This window comes from Callorhinus ursinus, unplaced genomic scaffold, assembly GCF_003265705.2.
Source record: "Callorhinus ursinus isolate GAN/ISIS: 27379988/994484 unplaced genomic scaffold, GSC_fseal_2.0 scaffold35, whole genome shotgun sequence".
Taxonomy (NCBI): domain Eukaryota; kingdom Metazoa; phylum Chordata; class Mammalia; order Carnivora; family Otariidae; genus Callorhinus; species Callorhinus ursinus.
This window is the reverse complement of record NW_027397097.1, coordinates 12,335,349-12,359,574: the sequence shown is the minus strand read 5'-3', so window position 1 is coordinate 12,359,574 and position 24,226 is coordinate 12,335,349. Positions and strand designations below refer to the sequence as shown.

Here is a 24,226-nt window from a genome sequence, read left to right as displayed (position 1 = left end):
ATTGTGTTCCTTTCGGTAATTTATTTTCCCCTTCTCTGTGTTTTCCATGTTTTAAAAATGTGCCTCTGGTACACACAAAATGTCAAAAACTTGTAAAAAAAAAAAAAAAGGACAAAACTTAAAAAATAAAAAAGCTCCCTGTGTTCCCCAAATCCTAACATAACCCATTCTTCCTTTTGAAATGTCCTTGTTCACATACATGCTTATTCTTCATAGCTGCAGTCCTGAGAAATGCAGCTTTGTGTATTCTCTATTTTATAGCCTGTTGTCAACATTATTTCATATTTCCACATAGTTTTCATAATTGGCATTTCTAATGGCTGCCCCGCATTCCATGGTGTTGATATTCCATATTGAACGATCCCTTGTTGGACATTTGGATTGTTTCCAGTTCTTTTAGATAAGACGTAATGAACACTTTTGTTCATTTAGCATTTTGAGTTCAGTTCTTTCCTTAAAGTAAATTCCCAGCAGTGAGCTCACTGCATGAAAGGTTTGAACTCTGCTACGGTTTTTGGTTTGTACCTATTAAGAGCCTGTTTCCTAGAAGAGCAAATTGAATGTGGATGGTCACTAGCTGTGTACGTGTGTGTCTGTCCCATGTTTCCCTCAGAGTATCGAGCCTCGATGATATTTTAATAAGGTATATTATCTCTAAATGTCATGTTTATTGAAGAAAATTTAGAGAAGATATAAATATATAAAGAAGAAAATAAGCTATCCATAATCCTGCTACTCAGAGGTGAGGTAAGCATTTTAAAAATGTATTTCCTTCCAAGTATATATTTCATAATGTTACATCATGTGGCTCAAAGAAAAACCAAAACAAAAATATAACCTCTTCTCTGTCATATAGAGGTTTTACTCCTTTCTCCATTCTGGAGCCAATTCTAAGTAATACTGGAATGAACTTTCTTGGGAATAAATCTTTGTACACATCTTGGCATCATTCCTTAGGAAAATTCCCAGAAGCAGAATTGTTGGATCAAAGAGTATGGACATTGTTAAGGCTTTTGATGAATATTGAAAACTTGCTGTTGAGGAATGTTGTGCCACTTGATATACTTCACCTGTTTAGAAATTCATGGTAGTCTGGCTGGGTGACATGGAGCTTCGGGCTGGGCCTGAGCCAGCTTAGTGCGGTAGGGACAAAGGTGGTGCCAAGGAGGAATTCAAGCTACATTTCTGATAGAACCTCTGCAGGCCTCGGTGACAGATGGCTTATGGCATGCTGTGTGTGTGTGTGTGTTTTGAGGGGCCATGTTGAGGGAGAGTTTCACATAGGAATTTGCCAGGATGCAGGTAAGATAATTTACAGGGAAGCATTAGCAAACCTGCGTTGCTTTATAGATGTAAAAGCTTATTGATAGTAACAGTAACTAAGAAATCCCCTCCTCCCCCACGGGGCTGTTTCAAGGATGAAATGGCTGGTGTGTGTAAAATACATAGGCCCAAAACAAATAGTCATTCTCCTGAGGACCTGGCACAAACTTGAGAGCCAAACTTGGGAGAATTCCTGTATTTTATTCTCATCCATTTGAGTCCCAGACCATGTGGACACTTGCTGCCCTTTCACTTTTTCTCATGCTTCCAGTGAGGAGGGAATCTGTTTAAACAGCTGAAGGAAGGGTCCAGCCTGGAGTGACAGTCTTCTGGCTGGGAAGGAGACACCTCTGTCCTCGAAAGGCTGTGGGTCCCCAAGGCTTGGGAAGTGCTGGAGCCCACCTGTGGGCTGCAGCCCTGCCCCCTGGCTGCCTGGCAAGGCTGCTTTGTGTGCTCAGCCTGGGGGAGGAGACTGAGGATGCCGATAAGGAGGCCCTTCCGGTCCAGCCAAACAGGCACAGGAAAGCTTCTGCAGAGGAGAGATTAGACGCAGTCTCCAACTTAGAGAACACAACGGGACGGGCATTAGAACAAACCCCCGGAGCACTTTGAGGGCGATATTGTTTATTGTTGGAGAGGGACAGTGGAGGGAGCCCAGCCTGCTTGTGCAGAAGACGGAAACAGCAAGTTGGGTCTGGAAAGACCTTTTTTAGAGCAGTTCCACAAACATGTTTTGCATAAAGAAGCTCCTGTTTTGGAAAGGGATTAATGAGTGGGAAAAGTATCTTTCTTTTCCCTCAGGAAACAAGGTGCCAGTATTTCCTGGCGCATCTGAGACTCTTTGTCAAGCACCTGGGCCCGAGTGCTATGGTGCAAAACAAACTAGTTCTGCCTGGGGAGCTAAACGAATGGGGGACCATCTCTCCTCCTCTCACCTCTGAGGAAAATCAGATCTGTGCTCAGTGCAGGGACGCTTTCTCACTAGGGAAGGTAAAGAGCACTATGACTTCAACAAGAGAATTCAGACATTTGCTTTGGGTAGTGCCGATGAAATGCTGTTTCATGGATTAACTTTCATTTTCCTTACTTGCCTGGTATCCCAAATCTGTTGCGTGTTTCTGGGAAATAGGAAGATATAAAAGGTGATATATACAAAGAATAAAAGGAAATGTTTTATTGTGGAGATCTCAGGCCTATTTTATTTTTTATTTTTATTTTTACCATGTCTGAAAAAATATTCCCCGGGGCTGCTTTTGAGCTCTCTCCCACCCATGGGTCCATGGCAGCCTCCTCTGGTGTTTATGCAGCCTTGCCCAGTAGGGACTTATACTTGCAGACCTAGTTTGTCTGGGTGGCAACTCTGAGCTGGAGTCAGGGGACCCGGGTGTGTGCTCTTCTAGCTCTGTTGTTCACATGCTGCGTGGCCTGAGGCAAGTCACTCTTGACTTCAAATCCCATTTCTGTGAAATGGGGAGAAAAAGATAGGCTCCTCCTCCTTCCTCAGGAGGATTCTGTGTCGGAGGGCAGTGAGTAATTTCCGAGCTATGATTCATGATACATATGTGGGAGAGTTTTGTTTTTACTGGTGAAATAAACAGACTATGGTTCTATCCGTTGGTTTTGGCTGCCATGCAATGGAGGCTTGGTTTTGAGGGAAGCTGGTATGAAAGAATGAGTCCGCCATGTAGGGACTTACTGGGCTGGGACATGATTTAATAGAGAAAGCTGTGGCACACACAGTGAGCTGGGAAGGGCAGCCCCACAGGCTGGTTGGGACATTCCTTCCCTGTCATGCAAGGGGGTGCAGCAGAGCAGAGAAAGAGAAAGACTGAAAGATAGAAACAGAGCACCCCAGATTTTTTTTTTTAAATAAGGACTTCTCTCACTGTATTAGGAAAACTGTCTTGCCTTGCATGCACTACCGCAGACTGAGAGGAAGATCAGAATACAATTTGTTGAGTTGGAGGTTACCCTCCTTCCTACAGCTAGATATGACAGCCTCCCCAGAAGCAAACACTGTTGCTAGTTTTCTTGTGTCTCTTTCTGGAGATATTTTATGCATATGCAGATAAAAAATTAAATGCCCCCTTTTCATACTATGCACACCATTTTCCACCTTGCTTCTTTCACTTAATGCATCTTGCAGATGTCCACAGCAGGCTGCATGGTATATTGATGTATAGTTTCCTAATATTACAACCGTTTTCCTGCTGATGGACTATTGGGTTGTTTTTCATATTTGTTAGTACAGACGTTGTTGTAATGAATATCCTACTACATGTGTCTTTGTGCATGTGTATTATGTAAGTGTAGGATAAATTCTGAGAATTAGAATTGCTGGGTCAGAGGGTTTGTAATAGCCTTTTTAGTTTTTAATCAATATTGCCCTCCATAGAGGTTGCATTGATTTACCTCCTACCAGTGGTATACCAGCACCCCATTTCTCCATACCCTCTCCTTCACAGAATGAACTCTGGCAATCTGAAGTGAAAAATAGCTTCTGATTTTGAATTCATTATAGTTTTCATTATAAATTATCATCTTAATTGTTTAAAATTGTAATTTATAATTATCATCTTAATTGTTTAAAATTATAATTTATAATTATAAATTATACATTGGAGTTTGAATTTACTCTCAGGAGTAAAGCTGATCATTTAAAAATATATATAAATGCTATTTTTATTCCCTTTCTTATAAACTATCTGCTCATGTCCTTTGTCCATTTTTTTCTATTGACTTATTCAATTTTTCTTATTTTTTTTTTAAAGATTTTATTTATTTGACAGAGAGAGCACAAACAGAGGGAGAGAGAGGGAGAAGCAGGCTCCCCGCTGAGCAAAGAGCCCGATGTGGGACTCAATCCCAGGACCCTGGAATCATGACCCAGGCTGAAGGCAGCCGCTTAACCAACTGAGCCACCCAGGCGTCTCTCAATTTTTCTTATTGATTTGTAGGAACCCTTTAAGCATGTAAGGAAATTAGCCCTTAGTTATATGTATTTCAGATATTTTAATCAGTTCATCTTTTCTTGTTCTGCCATGCAGAGTTTTTAAAAATTTATTTAGTCAAATTTGTCAATCTCTTTATTTTATGGCCTTGATTTTGAGTAATTCTTAGAAAGTCTTCCCCACTTTAAGATTTTATATAGACCCTGCTTTCTTCTAGTACTCTTATGTTTTCATTTTTCAAAATCCAAATCTTTAATCCATCTGGAATTTATTTTAGTATAAGGAGTGTGATAGAGTTCCAACTTGATTTTTTCCCAGAAAGACGTGTGGGTTTTGAATCCTGGCAGTTTTGCTCATTAGCTGTGTAATTTTGATGGAAGCTTACAGTGTCCTTTTCTGTAAGCTGGAGATAATAATAACAGTACCCACCTCCCAGGATTGTTGTGAAGTTTGAATGAGCAGAGACATGAAGAAGAGCCCCTGGCACATAATAAGCATTGAGTAAGCGTCAGTTATGATTACTGGTATTAACAATGATAGAATGTAAATTCCTTACATCCTCAGTGGCTAGGATGGAGAGGCCACGTTGCACCTCACTAGTGTGGGACTTAGGGTGACACTTCATTACCTCAACTCTCAGTTTCCTCTCTTGCATAATGAATGATAAGAAGCAGCTCATGAGATTGTCAGCAGGTGCAGATGAGATCATGTCTGTGACCACATTTTGTGCACGGTAAAGGTCTGGGTCAGAATGCTGGAGACAATGGCCTGCTGAATGAGGAGCAGCCATGGCACAGGTGGGTGTTTGACATCCCTGGCCAAAGAGAATAATTAAATTGCAATAACATGAAATTAGCAGCTTATGTAAAGCAAGTGAGCTTGCAGCAGTTGATTATAGTAATGTTTAGTAATTGCCTCCTAGTAATTAAGCACTAATGAGCTTCCTGAGACAGAGCCTTGTTAGAGTGAAAGATCAAACACTTTGAATTCAGTGTCTACTTGAATGTGGCCCTGGAATATGCTGACACAAGTGTCTTGTTGAAGCGTGGTCCTTGTCCTTAAGGACAGTCGGGGCAGCAGATGGGTAGAGCACATCCCCCTCCACCAGGCAGGTGCTCATGTGGAGATGGATGTAGAGGAAAGGCCACAGTGCTCTGAGACTGTCCAGAATGGAGAGACTTCCCTGCAGAACCCTGTTCTATGCAAGTCTGAGTCTGGTCCCTGGAGTCTGGCCTAGATTCTAAAGTACCCAAGCTCAGTAATGCGTTCTGCAAATGTTACTTATTGCCCTTTTTTATTCCTCCATTTGCGGTTTTCGATTCATCAGGCATATCTTGTTTCTCATGCCCTGCCCGTCTCCCTCCACAACTTCTGGGTAGGAGTGAGATTGTGTTTAGGGCCTCTGGTTGTAGTAGATCTGACAACTCAGATTTTCTCTGGGAAGGATTGCCCAGTAAATTTGAATTTCAGATAAACAACTAATAACTTTTTAGTGTAAGTATATCCCATGCGATATTTGGGTTATACTTACATACTAAAAATTATTCATATGTCCCATGCAATATTTGGAACAAACTTATAATATTAAAATGTATTTGTTGCTATCTGAAATTGAAATTTATCTGAGTGTCCTCTTTCTCCGTTCCCCTTCCTTTTTCCTTCCTTTCCCTTCTCTTTATTTTCTTTTCTTTCATGTAGCAACCCTACCTGGGTGCCAACCCTGATTTCAAGTGCTATAAAATAACATTTACTATACTGATGTTTCATGAAGCCCTAGGAGCTAGAGACTTTTTTAAGAGGTGTAATATAAGACAAGAATTCTCAGCTGAAATCACATTTGGTAAATCCTAGGTTAAACAAAGCCAGTTTTCTTCATTATGGGAATTTTTTGGACTTCTAAGTCTTTAAGATTGGGTTATAGTATTTAGTATTTCTTGAAGTTATATCACTATGAAGCTATCCTCTTGCCACCCCTTTCTTGAGTATTAGGGTCATAGGAGCAAATGTTGAAGGAATGCTGAGGGTCTTTGGTAATCAGTTCTGTTGGTAGACCATGAGTTTTGATTTTTGGGTTTGGGGAAAATACCACTCTATAGAAAACAAAAAAAACTTGTATAATGTTATAATTGTTTTTGTTTTTAAAATCCATACATTGAAAAGTCTACACACATACAGGTGAGTGTATATAAACAAAAAAACCTAGAAGGATGTATACCAAAATGTTAACTGTAATTATCCCCAGGAGGGGATTTGCTTAGGGAAAGAGATTATAAATGATTTTCTCTTTCTTTTTGTTTGGCTGCATTTTCTACAATCAGTATATATATAACTCTTGTCATATATGACTTGTCAAATATGACATTTGATTATTATTTTTTTAAATGTCACTTTCCATGTATTATCTTATTTGCTTCTGAAGCAGCTCAGTGATAATAGATTCTATTATCCCCATTTTATGGATGAGGAAACTTGATACAGCTCTCCAGCAGACCCAGGTCTCTCTCTCTCTCTCTTTTTTTTTAAAGATTTATTTATTTATTTGAGAGAGAGAGAGAGACAGAGTGGGGGAGGGAGAGGGAGAGAATCCTCAAGCAGACTCCCTACTGAGGGGAGCCCGATGTGGGGCTCAATGTGGGGCTCCATTCCATGACCCATGAGACCATGACCTGAGCCCAAACCAAGAGTTGGACGCTCAACTGACTGAGCCACCCAGGCGCCCCCAACCCAGGTCACCTGATGTCAGTACCCATGCTGCCTCTTTGGTAGGAGAGAATGGTAGCACACGCTGTCCTTAGAAGGACCATGGGGCCTATTCACCCAGCCCCTTCCATTTACTGTTCAAGGTTGAGACCCTGAAAGGAAAAAGGATTTAGTGAGGACACATGGTTTTTGAACAAGGACAAGTCCCCAGAATATAATTTTCTGGAGCAGGGCTGGGGGAGGGGATCAGGCCTCTGTTCGCCAGAATCCTTGAGTTTATCTGTTATACTGAGCCCTGAACGGCTAGGGGAAAAGTGTACTGATGTGCAACAGTGAATACAGTGTCATTTTTTTTAAAAGGTCACTTTGATAAATGGTTTATGTTGCAAAAATCACATTGTTTTAGAATTTTTTTTCTTTTCATAGTATATATTCTTTCCTATATCTTTTCTAAACTCATTTTTTTTCTTTTTCTTTTCTTTTCTTTTTTTTTAGGGGAGGGAGGGGCTGAGGGAGAGGGAGAGAGAGAATCCCAAGCAGGATCCATGCCCAGTGCCAAGCCCAACGCAGGGCTTCATCTCCAGACCTTGAGATCATGACCTGAGCCAAAACCAAGAGTTGGACGCTTAACCAACTGAGCCACCCAGGTGCCCCCCTAAACTCAGTCTTTTCTTTTCCTCATCTATTTTTCCTTTTTTGAATTGTATTCATATGTCCATTTATTTTGAGCTATTGTGGTAATTCTGAAATTTGGGGTTTTGCTGGTTCATCTGAGTAGTCTTCCTGTTTATTGACCTTGGGCCCAGTACTTAGTTACATGAATGAATGAATTATGGGAGTGGTATTTGGGGGAAAGTCAGCGTCCAGCTCCTAAAAGAGACCTGGGCTTGGAGGGCACAATGAGGAGGAGCAGTGCTTATATGATCTGGAATCAGTGTGTGGCCCTATCAGTGCGGGTATGCTGCTTCATGAGGAGGGAGATTCTAGAATATTGCAGCTCACAGGGCCTGGGGATTCCATTCAACTGTGCCTCCAGCTCTTAAGACAGGTACAGCAGTACTGACTACCATCGGGCAGGGGACAGTAGCAGCCTATTTCAGGAGGAGCCAGGCTTTGGAGTCAGACGGATCTGGGTTCGAATCCTGGTCCTAAGACTAACTAGCTGTGTGACTTCAGGATAACCGCTCTGTGCCTCAGTTTCCTCTTCTGTAAGCTGGGGATGATGATGGTAATAATACCTACCCCATAGGGTTGTTGTTGAGAATTAAATGAGTACATGCAGAAGAGTGCCTGGCACATTATAAGCATTGAATAAGTGTCAGTGATTACTATTATTAACAATGATAGAATATAAAATCCCTAGAATAGTGCTTGGTCAGTAGCATATCTTATGACATGTTTGCTCCCCAGACAAGGTGTGACTTTTGTTGTCAGCTTAGCATGTCACTAGCTGATTCTGAATGGTTTCGCCCTCCTGGGATGCTGTCTTATCCCGTGGTTATTGGTGATGCCTGAGCTGTTACCTTACTTCCCGATCAGAAGGGCTTCCTCAGAGCATAGTTTTCAGAGAATCTTGTGAGCTTTTCACAGAACCATGTCTTTTCTATTAGAAACAGAACAATAACCACCACAGGTAACCCAGAGTTTACAGTCCAACCTTAGTCACAGACGGCCTGCATTTTTAAAGAGACCAAACATTTTCCCCAGAGGTTTATTAAACACACACACACACATACACACACACACACAAACACACACACAGAAACAAAAAAGCCCAAAACATTCAACAGAGCATTATAAAGTAATTTCTTAGAGAAAGGAGGAGGGCCTTACCTTGTCTCCTGTGGCTCTCTCTCTCCAGGTGGTATCCACATGAGACCTGACTGTGAGCACGGACTCGGACCGAGTAACTCTTCCCCTTTTCCTGAAGGTGCAGAATTCGGGCACTGTAAACTGCTTAGGAGCCCTGTTTCTCAGGCCTTTCTTTTTGGACATTCTCCTCCGAATGCTCTGCTTTATGTCTTTGACTTCTGCCAAAGATGGAGGAGTAAATGTGTGGCAAACAACCTAAGCACAGAAGGATGCTGTCCAGGCCTATGCTTCCCGTGTTCACTGGCTAATGACACCTGTGAGTTGTGGTCCATGTGGGGCCCCCAGAGCCTCGCGTCCTCCTGCTTATCCTTTTCCCTTTCCCTGAGTTTTATTTTCTTTTCACTTTTAACAGCTTTCTTGAATTTTAGTTAACATACCACGTCCCTGAGTTTTCATCCGGAATCTGTCCTTGATTCTTATTTAAACTACTACAGTGTGGTGGAAAGAGTTTTGGATGTGAAGCCAGAGGGGAAGAGAAAAAGGAAATCACATTTTATTGGGTGCTTGCCCTTTATCATTTAATTCATCAGATTTTTCTTAAGTGTCTGCCACAAGCCAGGCATTGGGAAAGGTACCACAGGTAGTGTGTCAAGGACGTCCACCGGGGCTGGACCTAGGCTACGTGCGTTTGAATTTCAGCTCCACCAGTTAAGTGGGACCTTAATGACTTCTTATTTAACTTCTCCTGTGCCTCAGTATCCCTATATATCACATTAGGATGCTAATAGTGTCCGCCTATTAGGAGTGTTGTGAGGATTAAATGAGTTAATAATGTAGAATGAGATGATGATGATGATGATGATGATGATGATGATGATAGTGGCAAGGATGACAGTGACTATAATGGGGAGGGGTTAGGATGGGGACTCAACCAGATAGACACATCATTGCTTCCATGCTGCTTACAGTCATGCACGTGTGTGTGTGTGTGTGTGTGTGTGTGTGTGTGTGTAGGATGGAGATGCTGAGGGATGGACTTGGAGCATAAGACAGCTGTCAATAAATAAGTACAGTAAAACATGCTGAGTATGACTATAGGATGGGGAAGGGTATCATGTGAGCTTATAGCAGGGGGTCGGCCTCCCCCCAGGTCAAAGAAGCATACTAGAGAGTGACGTTTAAGTGAAATTGAAAGAACTCAAAGTTAGCTGGGCTGGAGGTGGTGAGGGGAGGTTGTGTCCTGTGTTCTGGGCAGAAGGAACAGTATTTGTGAAAGTCTGAAGGGGAAAGCTGCCCTATGGCATTTAAGGAACTGAAGAAATCCAGTGAGCCTAGAGCACAGAGTGTGAGCAGAGTGGTGAGAGGTAGGTGCCGGGAGTGAAGGCAGAAGCCAGACCATGGAAACCACTGTCATATTGAGGAGTTTGGGTGACTAAGAACCAGGTACTGTCCTTGGGAGACAGAAATCCCTGCAAGCATCACAACTCTGTGATAAAGGTGTTATTAGCCCCATTTTGTTGATGGGGAAGTTGAGGCCCCCCAGAATTTTCACTTACCCAGAGGCATAGACTTAGAAGATAGTAGTGCCAGGATTTGAATCTAGGTTTCTCCAACTCCAAGGCTAGAGTTCTTTTGGTGACACCTGGCTATTAGCTTTATGACTTCAGGGTCCCCTCAGTTTACTTACCTGTAAACTAGGTAACATAGTAATAAATACCAGCCTCAGAGACTTATAAAAACAAATGGAAATATCCCTAAGGTGCCAAGTATAGTGCCTGGCGTATTAGTGAACTCAACACTGCTTATGGCCCCAGATTCTTGACTGAGAACTATTTTTCCTTCACAGTCCCAGCGAACTGAGAAAGAACCCCATGAGCTGCCACATGCATTTTGGCTTGGTTGTCAGTCATCTTTCCAAGGATAAGTTAAAACCCACACAGAAATCATCTGTCCACATAGGGATCTGCTCCCCTAGCTACTTGACTGGTCTCCGTGCACTGGGCTTTCTTTCGATTCTGTGACCCTGCAGTCACTTGAGCTTCAGCTCTGCTTGTAGGAGTGAACCTGGGGGCTTCTTCCAGCTCTCCCAAGCACCCTTTCTCTCCTGGGCTCGCTGGTTGTCCTCCTCTTCCTCCAGAGTCCACGGGCTTGTTCTGCCTGTACCTTATGAAATGAGCTCCACTGCTGGTTTGAATTGTATTTAACTTTGTGGTAGTTGTTTAGCTTTTCTCACATTAGTCTCCAGGGCAGAGACTGGCTCATCTCCATATTTCCTACCACGATTACCATAGTACTATAGTAGGTACTCAAGAGATAATACTAGTTTTCACCAGGATGGAGCTTTGTGGGTACCAAGGCTCTTTTGTACAGTTTTTAAAAAAGTCTTTACAACTGTTCTCTGAGGTAGAGCATGTGGTATTCTTTTTAGCACAATTGGAGAAACTAAGACCTACGCTTCAGCAGTAGGCCTATTAATTAACTCTTTAATTCTACAGAGTACACATTTGCTAAATATAACTGTCCCGTGTGTGGGCTAGGAAAATAGAGCCGAAAAATATAATCCCTTCCCTCAAGGATGAGGCAGACCTTTGAAGTTTTAGGATAGAGGAATGATGAGAGTGTTTCACTTTATTTGGGGAAGAGCAGTGGAAAAGTCAGAGAGAAAGAGATGCTTGCATTGGGCCTTACAGGATTGACTTGGTGGCACAGAAGGGGTGGGAGGGAGGGCCTCCTGGGCAGAGGACGTGACACATGCCACAGCCCTTAGGAATGAGCAGACAGGCACTTGGGGAGGTGCTGCAGCGTCAGCCTGGCTCGCAGAAGGTGTATAGCCGCGGGCTGGTGGTAAGGGGAAGATGGCCATTACTCCCACCGTTAGGACCCCAAGACGCCCAGGACTTGCAGGGGACTGAAAGGTTTCTTCCTAGTTCCTTCCCCTTCGTTCAGTCTCCCGGTCCCTTGGCATACACTGTACGCAAATAAACAGCCTTGAAGCTTTGGATGGGCTCCCCCTTTGTTCCTGCTTCCTTGCACCCCCAGCTTGTCTGCACATAGGCCCTATGTAATCTCCTTTCCATGCTGAAAGAAAACAGATCTTAACCACAGAAGTGACCTGATGACTTAGAAGAATAAAGGTTACCAGGTGAAAGGACATTTGTGTCATATACTCTGTGTGGCATGAGGTGACTGGGAAGGAGTAAAGTTCATCTGTGACCAAACACCTGTGTTCCTCTCTCAGTGTCGAGATCACCAGAGGGAAGCATTAAATTGCTCTTCACATGAGTCAGATCTGTTGTTCCTGAGGAGACAACGCTGGTGCAGCTTGAGCGCTGTGGGCAAGTCTGACCAGGCCCCATCTCACTCTTGCCTGTGTTTGCCTTGCAGCTGTGTAAATGAGTATGGAAGATTATGATTTCCTGTTTAAAATTGTTTTAATTGGCAATGCTGGTGTGGGAAAGACTTGCCTAGTCCGACGATTCACTCAGGTAAGAGAACTTGGAAGTCCGGGTTTGGGTTTCTCAGTCTAACCTGTGGGGTTAGGTGAGCATAAGAGAATGGAGGACTGGTCCCAGCGCTGGCCTCTCAGCTGCTGGTTCTTAATGTGCCCTTTGGAGTGTGCTGGCTTTATAGCCTAAGCTAGAGATTTTTCAGCCGTCTCCAGGGCGTCTGGCTCTGGGGGTCACCACCAAGCCTCCCCCATCTTGTGTTGCTTCCTTTATGAAAGGAGCAAATGGTTTTGCTTTCAGTGTATACTATCAAAAACAGATTATTAGATTAAAATAGATTATCAGTCAATAATCTAAAGGTGTTAACAAATGAATCTGGACTTCAGACTAAACCTAAATATTAATTTTTTTAAGAAACTCAAATACAAATTAAACCAATCAAACTTCCTGCCTATGCCCTCTCACATCCTCCTAGGCAGCTGAGTGAGTCATTCTGGTTTAGAACCAAATATGCTGATGTTTTTAAGTCTATTAAATGGGAATGAAACGAGAACAGTGAAGGACTATCTGGATGAAATTAAATGTTCCCTCTGGACTGAGTCCTTATCGTATGATCTAAGTACAAGTCCCCTTTGGGGCTGCCCTTTTGAGAATTACTGCCAGAGATTATATGCCTGTTTTTATACAGAAATGAGTGAGAAATCATTCTGAAGTTGACCTTCTTTTGTGTTTTCCCTGGAAAAATATGAATGGCATCCTTTTCAGGATTATCATGCATGCATCTTACATTTTCATAAAGTGCTAGTTGGGACGCTGAGACTAGCCCCGCTAAGGCATAAGACGGCCGGGTGCTGTGGAAAGAGTACTAGCTGGAGTGTGGAGACTTGGGTCCTGGTTCCAGCTCTGCCCTGGCTCATCCTGTGAACCTGGGTTCCATTCCCTCCCCTGTCTGGCCTCCCTGCCTCCCTGCCACACAGGAGAGGCTTGGTGACCTGCAAAGCTACTTCTAACACTGACAGTCTGTGGTTCTGTGCAAAACTGGACAGGATAATACAGGCCGCTTTAGGGCAGAGAGTCACCTTTGGAAATGCCAAGGTTTTTCCCAGGGTAAACGAACTCAGAAGAGAACTTGTGCTTTTTACTAAGCCTGGGCCTGGAGAAATCAAAAGTAAGAAGCTACCAGGCATCCGCTTTTAGTCAGCCGCCATGCCGTGATACTGGAAACTCCAGCTGGTTTTACTTCCACCTAGCAGTAATCTTTTCTGCTTTTTGCAGGAAGACAAGCCTGCAGAGACGTGGAGGAGTTTTTAGTCTCTTTATCAAAAGTTCCCTTGACCTTGTCTTATTATTTAAGGAAAGATCCCTTAGAGATTACTCAGTCTACTCCTCCCGTTATATAGATGCAAAATTGAGGTCTGCAGGGACAAAATGACTTCTTAGCATCGCACATCCTGTTAGTGGCGAGGCTAGGATTAGAACCCACGTCTCCTGGTTCTTAGCCTGATCATTTTTACTTTTGGTGACCTAACCTCTGAGACCATAGGAATCTGGCTTTTCTCTTTAAAAAAATAAACTTTGTCATTAAAGGTAAATGACAAAAATGCTTCCATTTTTGAAGACTAATTTCTACCAATAAGCACACCACCCCTTTCTTTTCTACTTTTTACCCCTCCCAGCCCCTTACCTCCCCCCAAAAGTCACATTCCCTAGACAGTATTATGTTTGGTTTTGTTATTTAGCAGGCAGTTAAAATGAATTGGATTCAGCTGTTTTTGAGGCATGAGGAGTTGGGGAACAAAATGATGAGGGAGACATTGGGAAGGATTTGTTTTATTTTTTGGCATTTATTAGACTGCAAAACAGCTGGAGTGATAAACTCGAAACTTGGCAGCCTTGTGTTCGAGCCAAACCAAAATAGAGGAAAATTGATTCAATATTTTTTTACGTACAGTTATGAATGTTTATATTTACATCTTTTGCGGACATGCAGTGGAATATTTTCTGTGGGTTTGAAGCTCAGTCTTTTAAGTTCAAACTTTAATTAAAGAACTCTCTTGTTAGGGAACAGACTTAGTTAAAGATGCCCCAATCTTAGCCGCCAGAACTAATAGAGTCCATTTTACTTTAATTTCTGGCAATTCTGGAATATCAGTGAGGAGGGAATAGAAACTAGGTGAAGAACTCTTCCTTATTAGAATTCCTTCCTACCTCCAGGTCTTTCCCTAAGCCTCCAGGAAATATTATATACCAGTAACCTACATTATACATGGAATCTTGCTAAAATCCTATCTTTCTAGCTCAGCATCCAGTTTGAGGTACAGCTTTGTTTTCTTTTGTTTTCTTTTGAAATGCTCATTGAATTCGAGGCCCAGAGAGGGGGACTGATTTGCCTGAGGCCACACAGAGATCCTCCAGCCTCCTGATTTAGTGCTGTTCCCACTTGACTTTCTCCTGAATGATTTTATTTTCTTCCATGATCTTTCCAGGGTCAAGGGCCCCGATTTCATGTAATTACATATGTGTGGTACATTGCACTGAGGGAAATAGTTCTCACCCTCAGAGCAGAGGGAAATTCAAAAGCTTCACTGCCTCGCTCATGTTTCCTGTAGCATGTTCTTGTTTGTTCGTGTCAGTGGTCCACTCCCATGGCTGTCCATGCCCTAGACTGATAACCAGTTTTAATCTTCCTGGGTTGCACCTCTCTGGGAGCACCTGTCCATTTTGCTCCTCTTCTAACAATCCTGATCTCATCCCTGCGGCTTCGTGCTCCTCGGTCTTATCCTTGTGTCTGAGTTCTGTTTCAGTCTTTGAAATTGGTCCCCTCGCCCTTTCCCAGTTCTCTCCCTTCACCCTCTCTGTCTTCTTCCCCCTTTCACGTCCCCCTTTCACTCTCTTTCTTCTCTTAGCATTCCTCGCTCCTACTTTCTCCCTCCTTCCTCCTCCCCTCAAAGCATACATACAGAATTAAATTCAGCACGACTCCCATGACTCTAAATCTCAACTCAGCCAAAGGAAGGGGCTGGTGGTGTGTAGTGAGCGGGGAGAAGGGAGAGAATTTCATTTAACTGAAAGATTTGCTTAATTATTTTCCTTTATGTTGTCTTTAGGGTCTTTTCCCCCCAGGACAAGGAGCCACGATTGGAGTTGATTTTATGATTAAGACGGTGGAGATTAATGGTGAAAAAGTCAAGGTAAGATGCTCAGTGCTCAATAAGGCTTTCATTGTGCTGAGAGGAAGTAGTGTTTTCATAACGCTTATTAAATCTCCTAATTGAAACCCACATTGAAAATAATACATTCAGCCATGGTGACTTATTTCCAAACAGAGTTCTTTTATTCCCTTTGTAGATGTTCCATTTATTGATGGGAAGACAGAGAAGATCTGAGGCAAGTGGGTCCTGTCTCCTATCATGTCAGAGGTGATATAAAAACAAGGAAGAAGTTTCTTTTCAAGAACTGCTGAGTTGGGCCAATAAGCAGTACTACCTCTTGAGAACAGTAGCCCCATGAAAGCCTACTGATTCCCACATTCATTATGGGTCATTTGGTCATATGGATCACTTATTGGAATTATTGTGTCTCCCACCGTATCCCCTATTTGTAACAAGGGAGAGATCCTAAATGAGAGGTCCAGGAAGGATCCATGAGCTCTCTCTTTCCCCCTGTAGCCTCTGGACAGTTTGGTACCTGTAAGAACCATGGTATGTCTGGTAACAGGAGAAGGGAGATAGTGTTTATTGAGCACCTAATATGTCAGTCACACTGCTAGGTGCTTTTATATGAGCTGTCATATTTAACTTAGTCCTCACTGTAACCCCTGTGAGGTAAATGGTAAGTTGCCTTCCTTTTATCGGTTTCAGAGAGATTGAGCCACTTCTCTATCCATGGCTACACAGTTAGGAAGGGAGGTAGGCAGGATCTGAACCAGTTTTGGGAGCGGGTGCATCCGCTTCCTCCCTGGGGTCTCCCCTGTCAGGAGAGAAGAGGGGGATGAAGGCACAGCAGGCCTGTCACTTTGAAGCAAGGACAGGAGGAAGGTGTTGGGAAGAAATATGGAATAGGACTGAATTACATGGAAGGAGGGGAGAGGGGCTGATCTTTGGCTCTGTGCTCTACCTGCCTCTCAGAGTTAGTGAAATTCCACTCTCAGATCTTTCAGAGCTGAGTCCCATGGGAAGAAGCAGTGGCCCTGGGATCAGCAGCACAATGAAAACTGGCATCGGATTTCTAGCTGGATCCCAACCTAAGCACCCCAAGTTTAAATCCATGTCTTTTGCATCCTTCTCCTGGATGTACCTGCACTCCTGCCTTCAAATGCCTTGGGAAGGGCAGAGAAGCTCCAGTGTGCTCTTGCCACATTTCAGAGATACGCCGAAAAGTGTGTAAGGTGAAGCTCCCGAGTGGGGGACAGAAGCACTCTCAGGGTCTCCTCCAGCCCTGACTCCTCAAAGTGGTTCCTTCTGCAGAGACATCCACACCAAATACAATAGTGAATGGAGAGCTAGGGGTGCTGGAAAACAAAGCAGGGTGTGAAATCCATGTCAATGCCAACCAGAAAGCTCAGAAAAATAGTGCACTGAGGTGGGGAGAAGGAGCTAGGGAGGGGGAGTAAGAAGGAGACAGGAGTGCGTGCATCCAGGAGGCATTGGCAGAGAGAGCCACTTGTAACCATGATGCCAGCAGGGCGGAGGTGATCGCCACCCCTAGGAGTTGAGTAGAGATAACTAGTGTGGCAGGCATTTTGCTTCCAGAAGTTTGGGTTTCCTAGTCATATACGCATGTCTGTGTGAGTTCATTCCTTTGACCACAAGTGTTAGTGCCTCCTATATACCAGGCCCTGGGCATGAATAAGGGTGACTAAAAATGGTCCCTGCCATTAAAGAACAGGCTTATTTTTCTTTTCTGAATCCCCAGGTTCAGGGATTACATTTCTTCCATTTTCTGCAAACCATAACCTCATTGTTAAGCGTTTATTACATTCAGCTAAAATCCATCTTTTCCCAACCTCCAATGCTGCCACGAGACCCCAGGCTCCTCAGGAGCCAGGTGTGTGTTTCACTCCTCTCCCCACCCACAGCACAGTTCCTGTGCTCTCACCGCTTGAGGCCTCTGGACCTTCATCTTTAAACAGGAAGAGTTGGTTAATCTCCTAAATTAATGAGTCCTAATTAATTTGCTTGAGTTTCTTTCTAGCCATGTATGTGGAACCAAGATTTAGAATGACCCTCTTTGACCCCATTAATCCAAGGGCCTCACAACACGTGGACATGTGAGGAGGAACGTCTTCAGTCTTTCTGTAGAAGAGGACAGAGCTGCCCAAGCTTCACTAGGGACACAGTTGTCTCATTGTTGTCCTTGTTCTTTAACATTTACTGAATCCCTCTTCTCGGTGATGTTTAAGTCTCTTTTTGCGAGTAGTTTGCGGGCTTTCTCAGAGTCCTGCAGAGTCAGTGGGAAAGAGAAGCTGCTGGTGGTTTGTGGAGGATCACCTGCCTGGTGAACGCCAAGGCAGCAGCGCACCCCAGGCCTCTCTCCTGACTTCTCATCGGCCCACCTTTGCCTCCCCTCTTCAGTCTGGTTCCTTTTAGGATGGCTTCCAGGATTGAAGGCAGGGAATCGAAGGTATTAGAAACATTCTTGTGGCTGTTAAGCCTCAGTGCCACGTCAGTAAAGGCAAAGTTGAGGCCCTTCTCTTAATGTGATCTGCCTTTTGAAATGACCTTGAGTACAAAATGCAATTAAAACAGATGTAGAATTTTCTCCTATCCATTTTTTTAAGTCTATCATAAATAAATGAGAAACAAGTAAAACTTTCAGCTCAGGCTACAACATTGTAACCTTAGGATATTCTTTATAATATGAATAGAAGATTTGCTGGCTGTCTTTGTAATCAAGTATATATGCAGAGATAAGGAAGTCTTGAACATATGCACATGTATTTACTCATTTGATCATCGGTCCATCCATTCATCCATATATCCATCCTGTGGTATAGTACATGACGCGTGCCAAGCGCTGTGTTAGGTAAAATATTTGCCCGCTAGGAACTCACTGTCACCAAGCTCAAATATTTTATCTGTGAAACCTTCTTTAATATCCTGCCTGTCAATCATTTAAGCAGAATTATTCAGTCCTTTCTTTGTGATTCCGTTACCCTTTTTCCTTCAGCTAGCCATTACTCACATGTGTCCAGTATGTACCATGTACTCTGCTAGGAAGGCACTGGACTATAAGGTTCAGTAAGAGGCGGCCCTTGCCTTCAAAGGACTCAGTCTGGCACAGAGGTATCCCCAGTGTACCTGTGACTGCAATGCATGATCGCGACAGTGAGACAAAGGGTGTGGGCGAACAGGTAGCCCCTGCTGAAGAAGAGGACGCTTAGAAAGCCCATGGCTGCAGCATTGAGAACATATTGACCAGCATGAGATTAAACCTAGGAGACACTCTCTCCTGCTGGTACGTCTTTATTCCAAGAACATCGCCTCTTTTATTATGGTTAGTTTACTGTGTTTGATCTCCCTGTAGACGGTGAGCTCTGTGAGATCAGGAATTGTGTTGTTTTCATCTCTGTATCCTCCCTGTGCCTAGCACAGCACTCTGCATATATTAATGACATATAAACGCTGAAAAGGAGTGAATGAGTTGCAGAGAAAATAGTGAAACCAAATTGAACGATAAAAGCAGTGGAATATGGATATTCTTTTTTTTTAAGTTTTTTTAAATTTTATTTCCTTTTGAGAGAGAGAGAGAGAATGACAGAGAGAATGAGAGGGGGGAGGGGCAGAGGGAGAAGCAGACTCCCCACTGAGCAGGGAGCCCGATGCGGGACTCGATCCCAGGACTCCAGGATCATGACCTGAGCCGAAGGCAGTCGCCCAACCAACTGAGCCACCCAGGTGCCCCGAATATGGATATTCTTAAGACTCAGCTATGAGGCTAGAAACAGGCAGCCCCCTAGGAGAAATCAGCCTGTATCTTGGCAGGGCCATACAATCACTCTTCTAAAAACTATTTCAGTGGTTTTAACCTTCAGAGCTGTTCTCAAGATGTGCCAATCATGAGGATATAGTGATTTCTAATGATTGACAGCATTAAATTCAATGACAAGTGTTTTTCAAGGCTCACTGTGGTATGAAAACAATAGTCTGTTGTTCTAAGACATATCCTGGCAGAGGGGAACCATGTCCCTAGGTTTAAAGCAGAGCAGAGAAATAGCTTTTGTCCCAGCAAAAGCCGTAACATCTGTATGGTTGCCTTCAGCACACAGACTTTCATGTACATCATAAAGAGCAGCTGCGACTTCAGATCAAAGGAGAGCCTTGTGCCACTGTTCGGGGACAGGGACCACCGGTCCCTCATTAGTCTTCTTAGCTAAACTGGTATGAACAGAGGGTGACACCAACTAACTCATCCTCTTTGGATGCAGATGTCTATTAAAATCAGGCTCTAGGGGCAAAGGCAGCATGGTGGTGGGATGCATCCTCAACTGGGAATAGAAAGCCTGGAGTCCGAGCCCCAGCCTTGTGGGTAGCCAGTTAGGAGATGGAGGGGTGGCATAAACTGGCCTACCTCCCTGGGTTGTTGTAAAGGAGGGGTGGCATAAACTGGCCTACCTCCCTGGGTTGTTGTAAAGACCCGCAATAAATATTTGAACATCTACTATCTGCCAGGCAGGCATTTTATTTGGTGCAGGGGATTCTGTGAATAAAATGGACCACTTCCCCTACATGAAGCTTTTAGTCTAGTGAAAAAGACCGTTATCAAACATATTATTACAAATAAATGATTTAAGTGTGTCAGGTACCATGAGGCAGAATTACAGGGTGGGTTGCAGAAGAGAAAATGCGGGGATGGGGAACCTGGCCTAATCTGAATGTTCCAGAAGGTTTTCCTTGAGGAAATGATGTTCTCTTAATGGGGTGAATGCATTTTGTGACATGATGTTTATGCAGTTTAGAAGGGAGCATTCTTACTATTGTTGATGTTATTTCTCAAGGCCTTCTGCATTGTTTTGCACTCAGGAGGCTCTGGAGTATGGCTCTCTGCAGTCTTCTGCTCTGTGCAGGGAAATCTGGGGAGAAGTGTTTCTTATTTTCTTCCTTATTATTAGAACCATCAGTTATTAGGTCTTAGAACTGGTAGATGACTTCAGAAAATGTGAACTTTCAGTAGGCTTGGATATTACTAATGTCTTTTTATAGAGAAACCACTGAAACCCAGAGATGAAGGGACTTGCCCACGGTCTCAGAGCTTAAAAGTGGTGGAGGGAAATTATTTTATCTGCCACGGCATTGTTCCTGTTTTCATTAACAAAGATAATATCTTAATAGATTCATTTGAATTTCGAACTGGAAAAGGTGGCTGAGGTTGGATGTTCTCGTGCTCCAGTTGCTGACTGAAATGGCAGCAATCACAGAATGACAGCTTGCTCTCTATCCCGACGTTTGTAATATGTCACTGTGGTTACCAGCACGAGCTCTGGGACCACAATGCCTGGTTAAATTGGCTCTGGGACATTGAGCAACTTAATTAATCTCTCTGTGCCTCAGTTTCCTTGTGTGAGAAATGGATATAGTTATAGTACCTACTTCACTGAGTATGTTACATGTAAAATGCTTAGAGCTTGACACATAATTAATGCTCAGTAAGGTTTTTAAAAAATATTTTATTTATTTATTTATTTGAGAGAGAGAGAGAGCACAAGCCGGGGAGGAGGGGAAGGGGAGAGAGGGAGAAGCAGGCTCCTGGCTAAGCAGGGAGCCCAATGCAGGGCTCTATCCCAGGACCCTGGGATCATAACCTGAGCTGAAGGCAGTTGCTTAACTGACTGAATCACCCAGGCACCTCGCAATAAGTTTTTTTTTTTTAAGAATAAAAAAAATTCTTAGGTAATATAATAAAAAACCCCAAAAAACAAAGCAAGCCCCTCTCTGTAACCAGTTATACCTACCGCATTAAAAAATTTTTTTGTTTGTTTGTTTTTTAGGGCAGAAAATAACCATGAAATTGAGTGAGGTGTTTCCATTTCTAAACTAAAGCAAGGCAATGCTTTCTTTTCTGCTTCTCCAACCTGATCTTTGTCTTACGCCTTTACAGCTTCAGATCTGGGACACAGCAGGTCAAGAAAGATTTCGGTCCATTACCCAGAGTTATTACCGAAGCGCCAATGCCTTGATCCTCACCTATGACATAACCTGTGAGGAATCCTTCCGTTGCCTTCCTGAGTGGCTGCGGGAGATAGAACAATATGCCAGCAACAAGGTCATCACTGTGCTAGTGGGTAAGTAAGGACTAATGAGGAAGGAAATTGATTTGTGGCCATCGGAGAATTTATAATCACATAGTGCTTGTGCCTTGGTACCTTCCAATAACATAGTCTACAGCCATATAATTCATGAAATCAACATTCAGTTCTTCTGAAATTGAAGAGAAAATGAAATAGGTCATATCCCAAGGCGATGGTTTAGAAAAGTAAATTAGAAAATATTGCTGATTGATTTTTCTGTCAAGGAAGGCTCTAGGGAAGAAGGTGGACTGCCATGAAAGTTCTGTGGGCTGCTAAACATAAACATTACCCCAAAAATCTAGTTACAAAATCACAGAAACTGCTGGTCTAGAAGTAAAGCGTATCTCTTAAGTTAATAAAGAATTTATTCTTAAAGTAATTGCTTATTGCCTAAAAAAAATGGACTTCTTACATTCATGCTGACTTCAGAAATTCTAACTTCAGACAGAATCCACTAAGGGAAATTCTGCAGTTTGTTTCACCTTGTGGGAGGGTAGAACCTCTGTTTAGTAAAGGGGTAAAGCAGAAAACAACCCATGATTTTCTGTGGTGACAAATATGCCCATTAACAATGGGATTGCAGTGACAGGATTGGATTGTTTAAAACTCCTCTAGTGTGATGAAAAGTGTTAATAACATAAGGCTGTTAAAATGTTTTCTTCCTAAAAAGGAACATTGCTGTATATTCCAGCAAGACTTGAATTTTGGAAATCCAGGTAGAGAATCTCAGAAACATTGTTAAGTCACAAATTATGGTTAACAGCAAGCTAAGTAAACACTTAGAGTAAGCATTAGAGCTAGCACCCATGTGCCAGGAATCATATTAGGAAATTTATGTGTAATGATTCCTAATTTACATATGAGGAAACCATGGCTCAGAGAGGTGAAGTTCTTTGCCCAAGTTTGCACAGCATGTAAGATCAACTCCAAACATTGTATTTGTCCAATTGTAATGTGCTGCTTTGTAACAAATTGCTGGACTTTTCTTTCAGGCTGCTGGGTTAAGTATCTGCCTCTCTATGCCCGCTCCTGAAAATCCTCTTGCACACTGGAGAATGTTTGTCATGAAGCACTTGAAAGCACCCATCTCAGGACTTGGGCTTTCTTTCTATTCCACAGAAAGCCCCTGAGAACTTGAGTCAAAGCATTATTCCTTGGGATTCTAAGGAAGTGAAATGGAGATTTGATGGGAGATAATTAGTCCATTCAGTATGAAAGAGGCACTGTCTTTAAAAAAAAATCTTTTTATTATGGAAAATTTCAAACAAGCAAAACTAGAAAAAACGGTATCATGAACCCCCATGTACACATCTCTCAGCTTCGACAATTATCAGTTCATGGCCAATCTTATTTTATCTGCTCCCCCTCTATGTTGTCTCCCCTTGCCTTCAGATTATTTTGAAGCAAATCCCAGATGTTGTATTAATTTATCTTTCAATATTTCAGTGTATATCTTCAAAAGAAGATTTTTGAAGAAATAGAACCTAACCACAAATCCATTTACACACCTAAAAATTATTAAGTTCTTTAATAGCATCAAAAATTTAGACAATGTTCAGAGTTCCTTGACTGACTCAGACATTTTTTAAAAATTTGTTCAAATCAAAGATCCAAATAAGGCTCATATGTTCTCATTGGATTTTGTGTCTTTTAATTCTCCTTTTGCCTGTAGGTTATTCCTCCATTTTTTCTCCCTTGGAATTTATTTGTTAAAGCATATGTTTATCCTTCAGAGTTTTCAAGTCTGAATTTTGTTATTTTGCCACCGTAGTATCCTTTGACATATTCCTCCATCACCTGTGTTCCTTGCAGATTTGTAGGTAAATTTAGAGGCCTGGTCAGATTCAGTTTTTTTGTTTTCCCTTTTAGCAAATATACTTCCTAGTTGATATTCTGAGGTACAGTTCTCATAGGACAGCAAGAAAAATGCTTGATTCCCTTTTTTAAAATGAGTTCTTTCCCTAGTATCTTCCAGAAGTAACTACTAAAATTTGTTTATATTTTGAATATTATTATAGATTTAAATATATTCAGTATATTCTAGGCCCTTGCAACTGTTATCATTGATGGTCCAGTTGTTCCAACTCTGAGAGCGGAGCTGCTTCAAATGGTCTCCTAGTCCTTTAGATATGACCTTTTGACAATGACCATCGCTTGCTTTCTGGTGTAAGCGTTCCAGGCACAACTTGTGCGTTTCTTGTCCCAGACCAGGAATATTAGCCATTTCTTCGAGAAGCACTGCTTATTATTAATGTGAAGTTACATTTAGAGGCCACAACTAAGGTGATAAGAATCTTCCTTATTAGTGGGTGGTCATTGCTTTTAGGCTTTTCAGTGGACAGAACTAGTGTGTGTGTGTGGTGCATTCTGTAGTGCCCACAGGGAGTTATCTATTAGGCTCCACCAAACACTTTGACTGACAAGACTACAATAGGCCACACTTGGCATGACATTCACTTAGATGAATACAGGACAGAAAATATGGCTTCATAGCAGGTCAGCATCAGACATTCCTCTCAGGGGAAGTAATCCTCGATAGCAGTCCACATAGTGGTCCAGGACCTTTCAGGCCAGTTCCAGTATAAGGAAAAAGGCTCATGTCAGGCACCTAATGGACCTGCTGTGACCTAGAAGCCTTAGCAGGGACCAGTCTCTCTTGTAACAACTCCATGGACCTAACTTTCAGGGTCTCTTCAAGTGAAGAGTCC

The 24,226-nt window shown here is 42.7% G+C and overlaps 1 protein-coding gene across 6 annotated transcripts in view; it reads left to right on the top strand.

Annotated features, from left to right (window-relative positions):
* Nucleotides 1–24,226, top strand: part of RAB30 (RAB30, member RAS oncogene family) — an 84,001-nt gene that overhangs the window by 49,847 nt on the left and 9,928 nt on the right. For 4 of the 6 annotated variants that reach the window (XM_073879791.1, XM_073879793.1, XM_073879795.1 and 1 more), the window contains 4 exons: nucleotides 12,171–12,271; nucleotides 15,340–15,423; nucleotides 15,581–15,619; nucleotides 21,329–21,512. In XM_073879791.1, coding sequence (XP_073735892.1) covers nucleotides 12,179–12,271; nucleotides 15,340–15,423; nucleotides 15,581–15,619; nucleotides 21,329–21,512 — 400 coding nt within the window. In that variant the 5' untranslated portion in view covers nucleotides 12,171–12,178. Of the gene's footprint in view, nucleotides 1–7,555; nucleotides 7,622–12,170; nucleotides 12,272–15,339; nucleotides 15,424–15,580; nucleotides 15,620–21,328; nucleotides 21,513–24,226 lie in introns of those variants that run through there. The other 2 variants (XM_073879794.1, XM_025894368.2) reach the window with 2 other exon arrangements.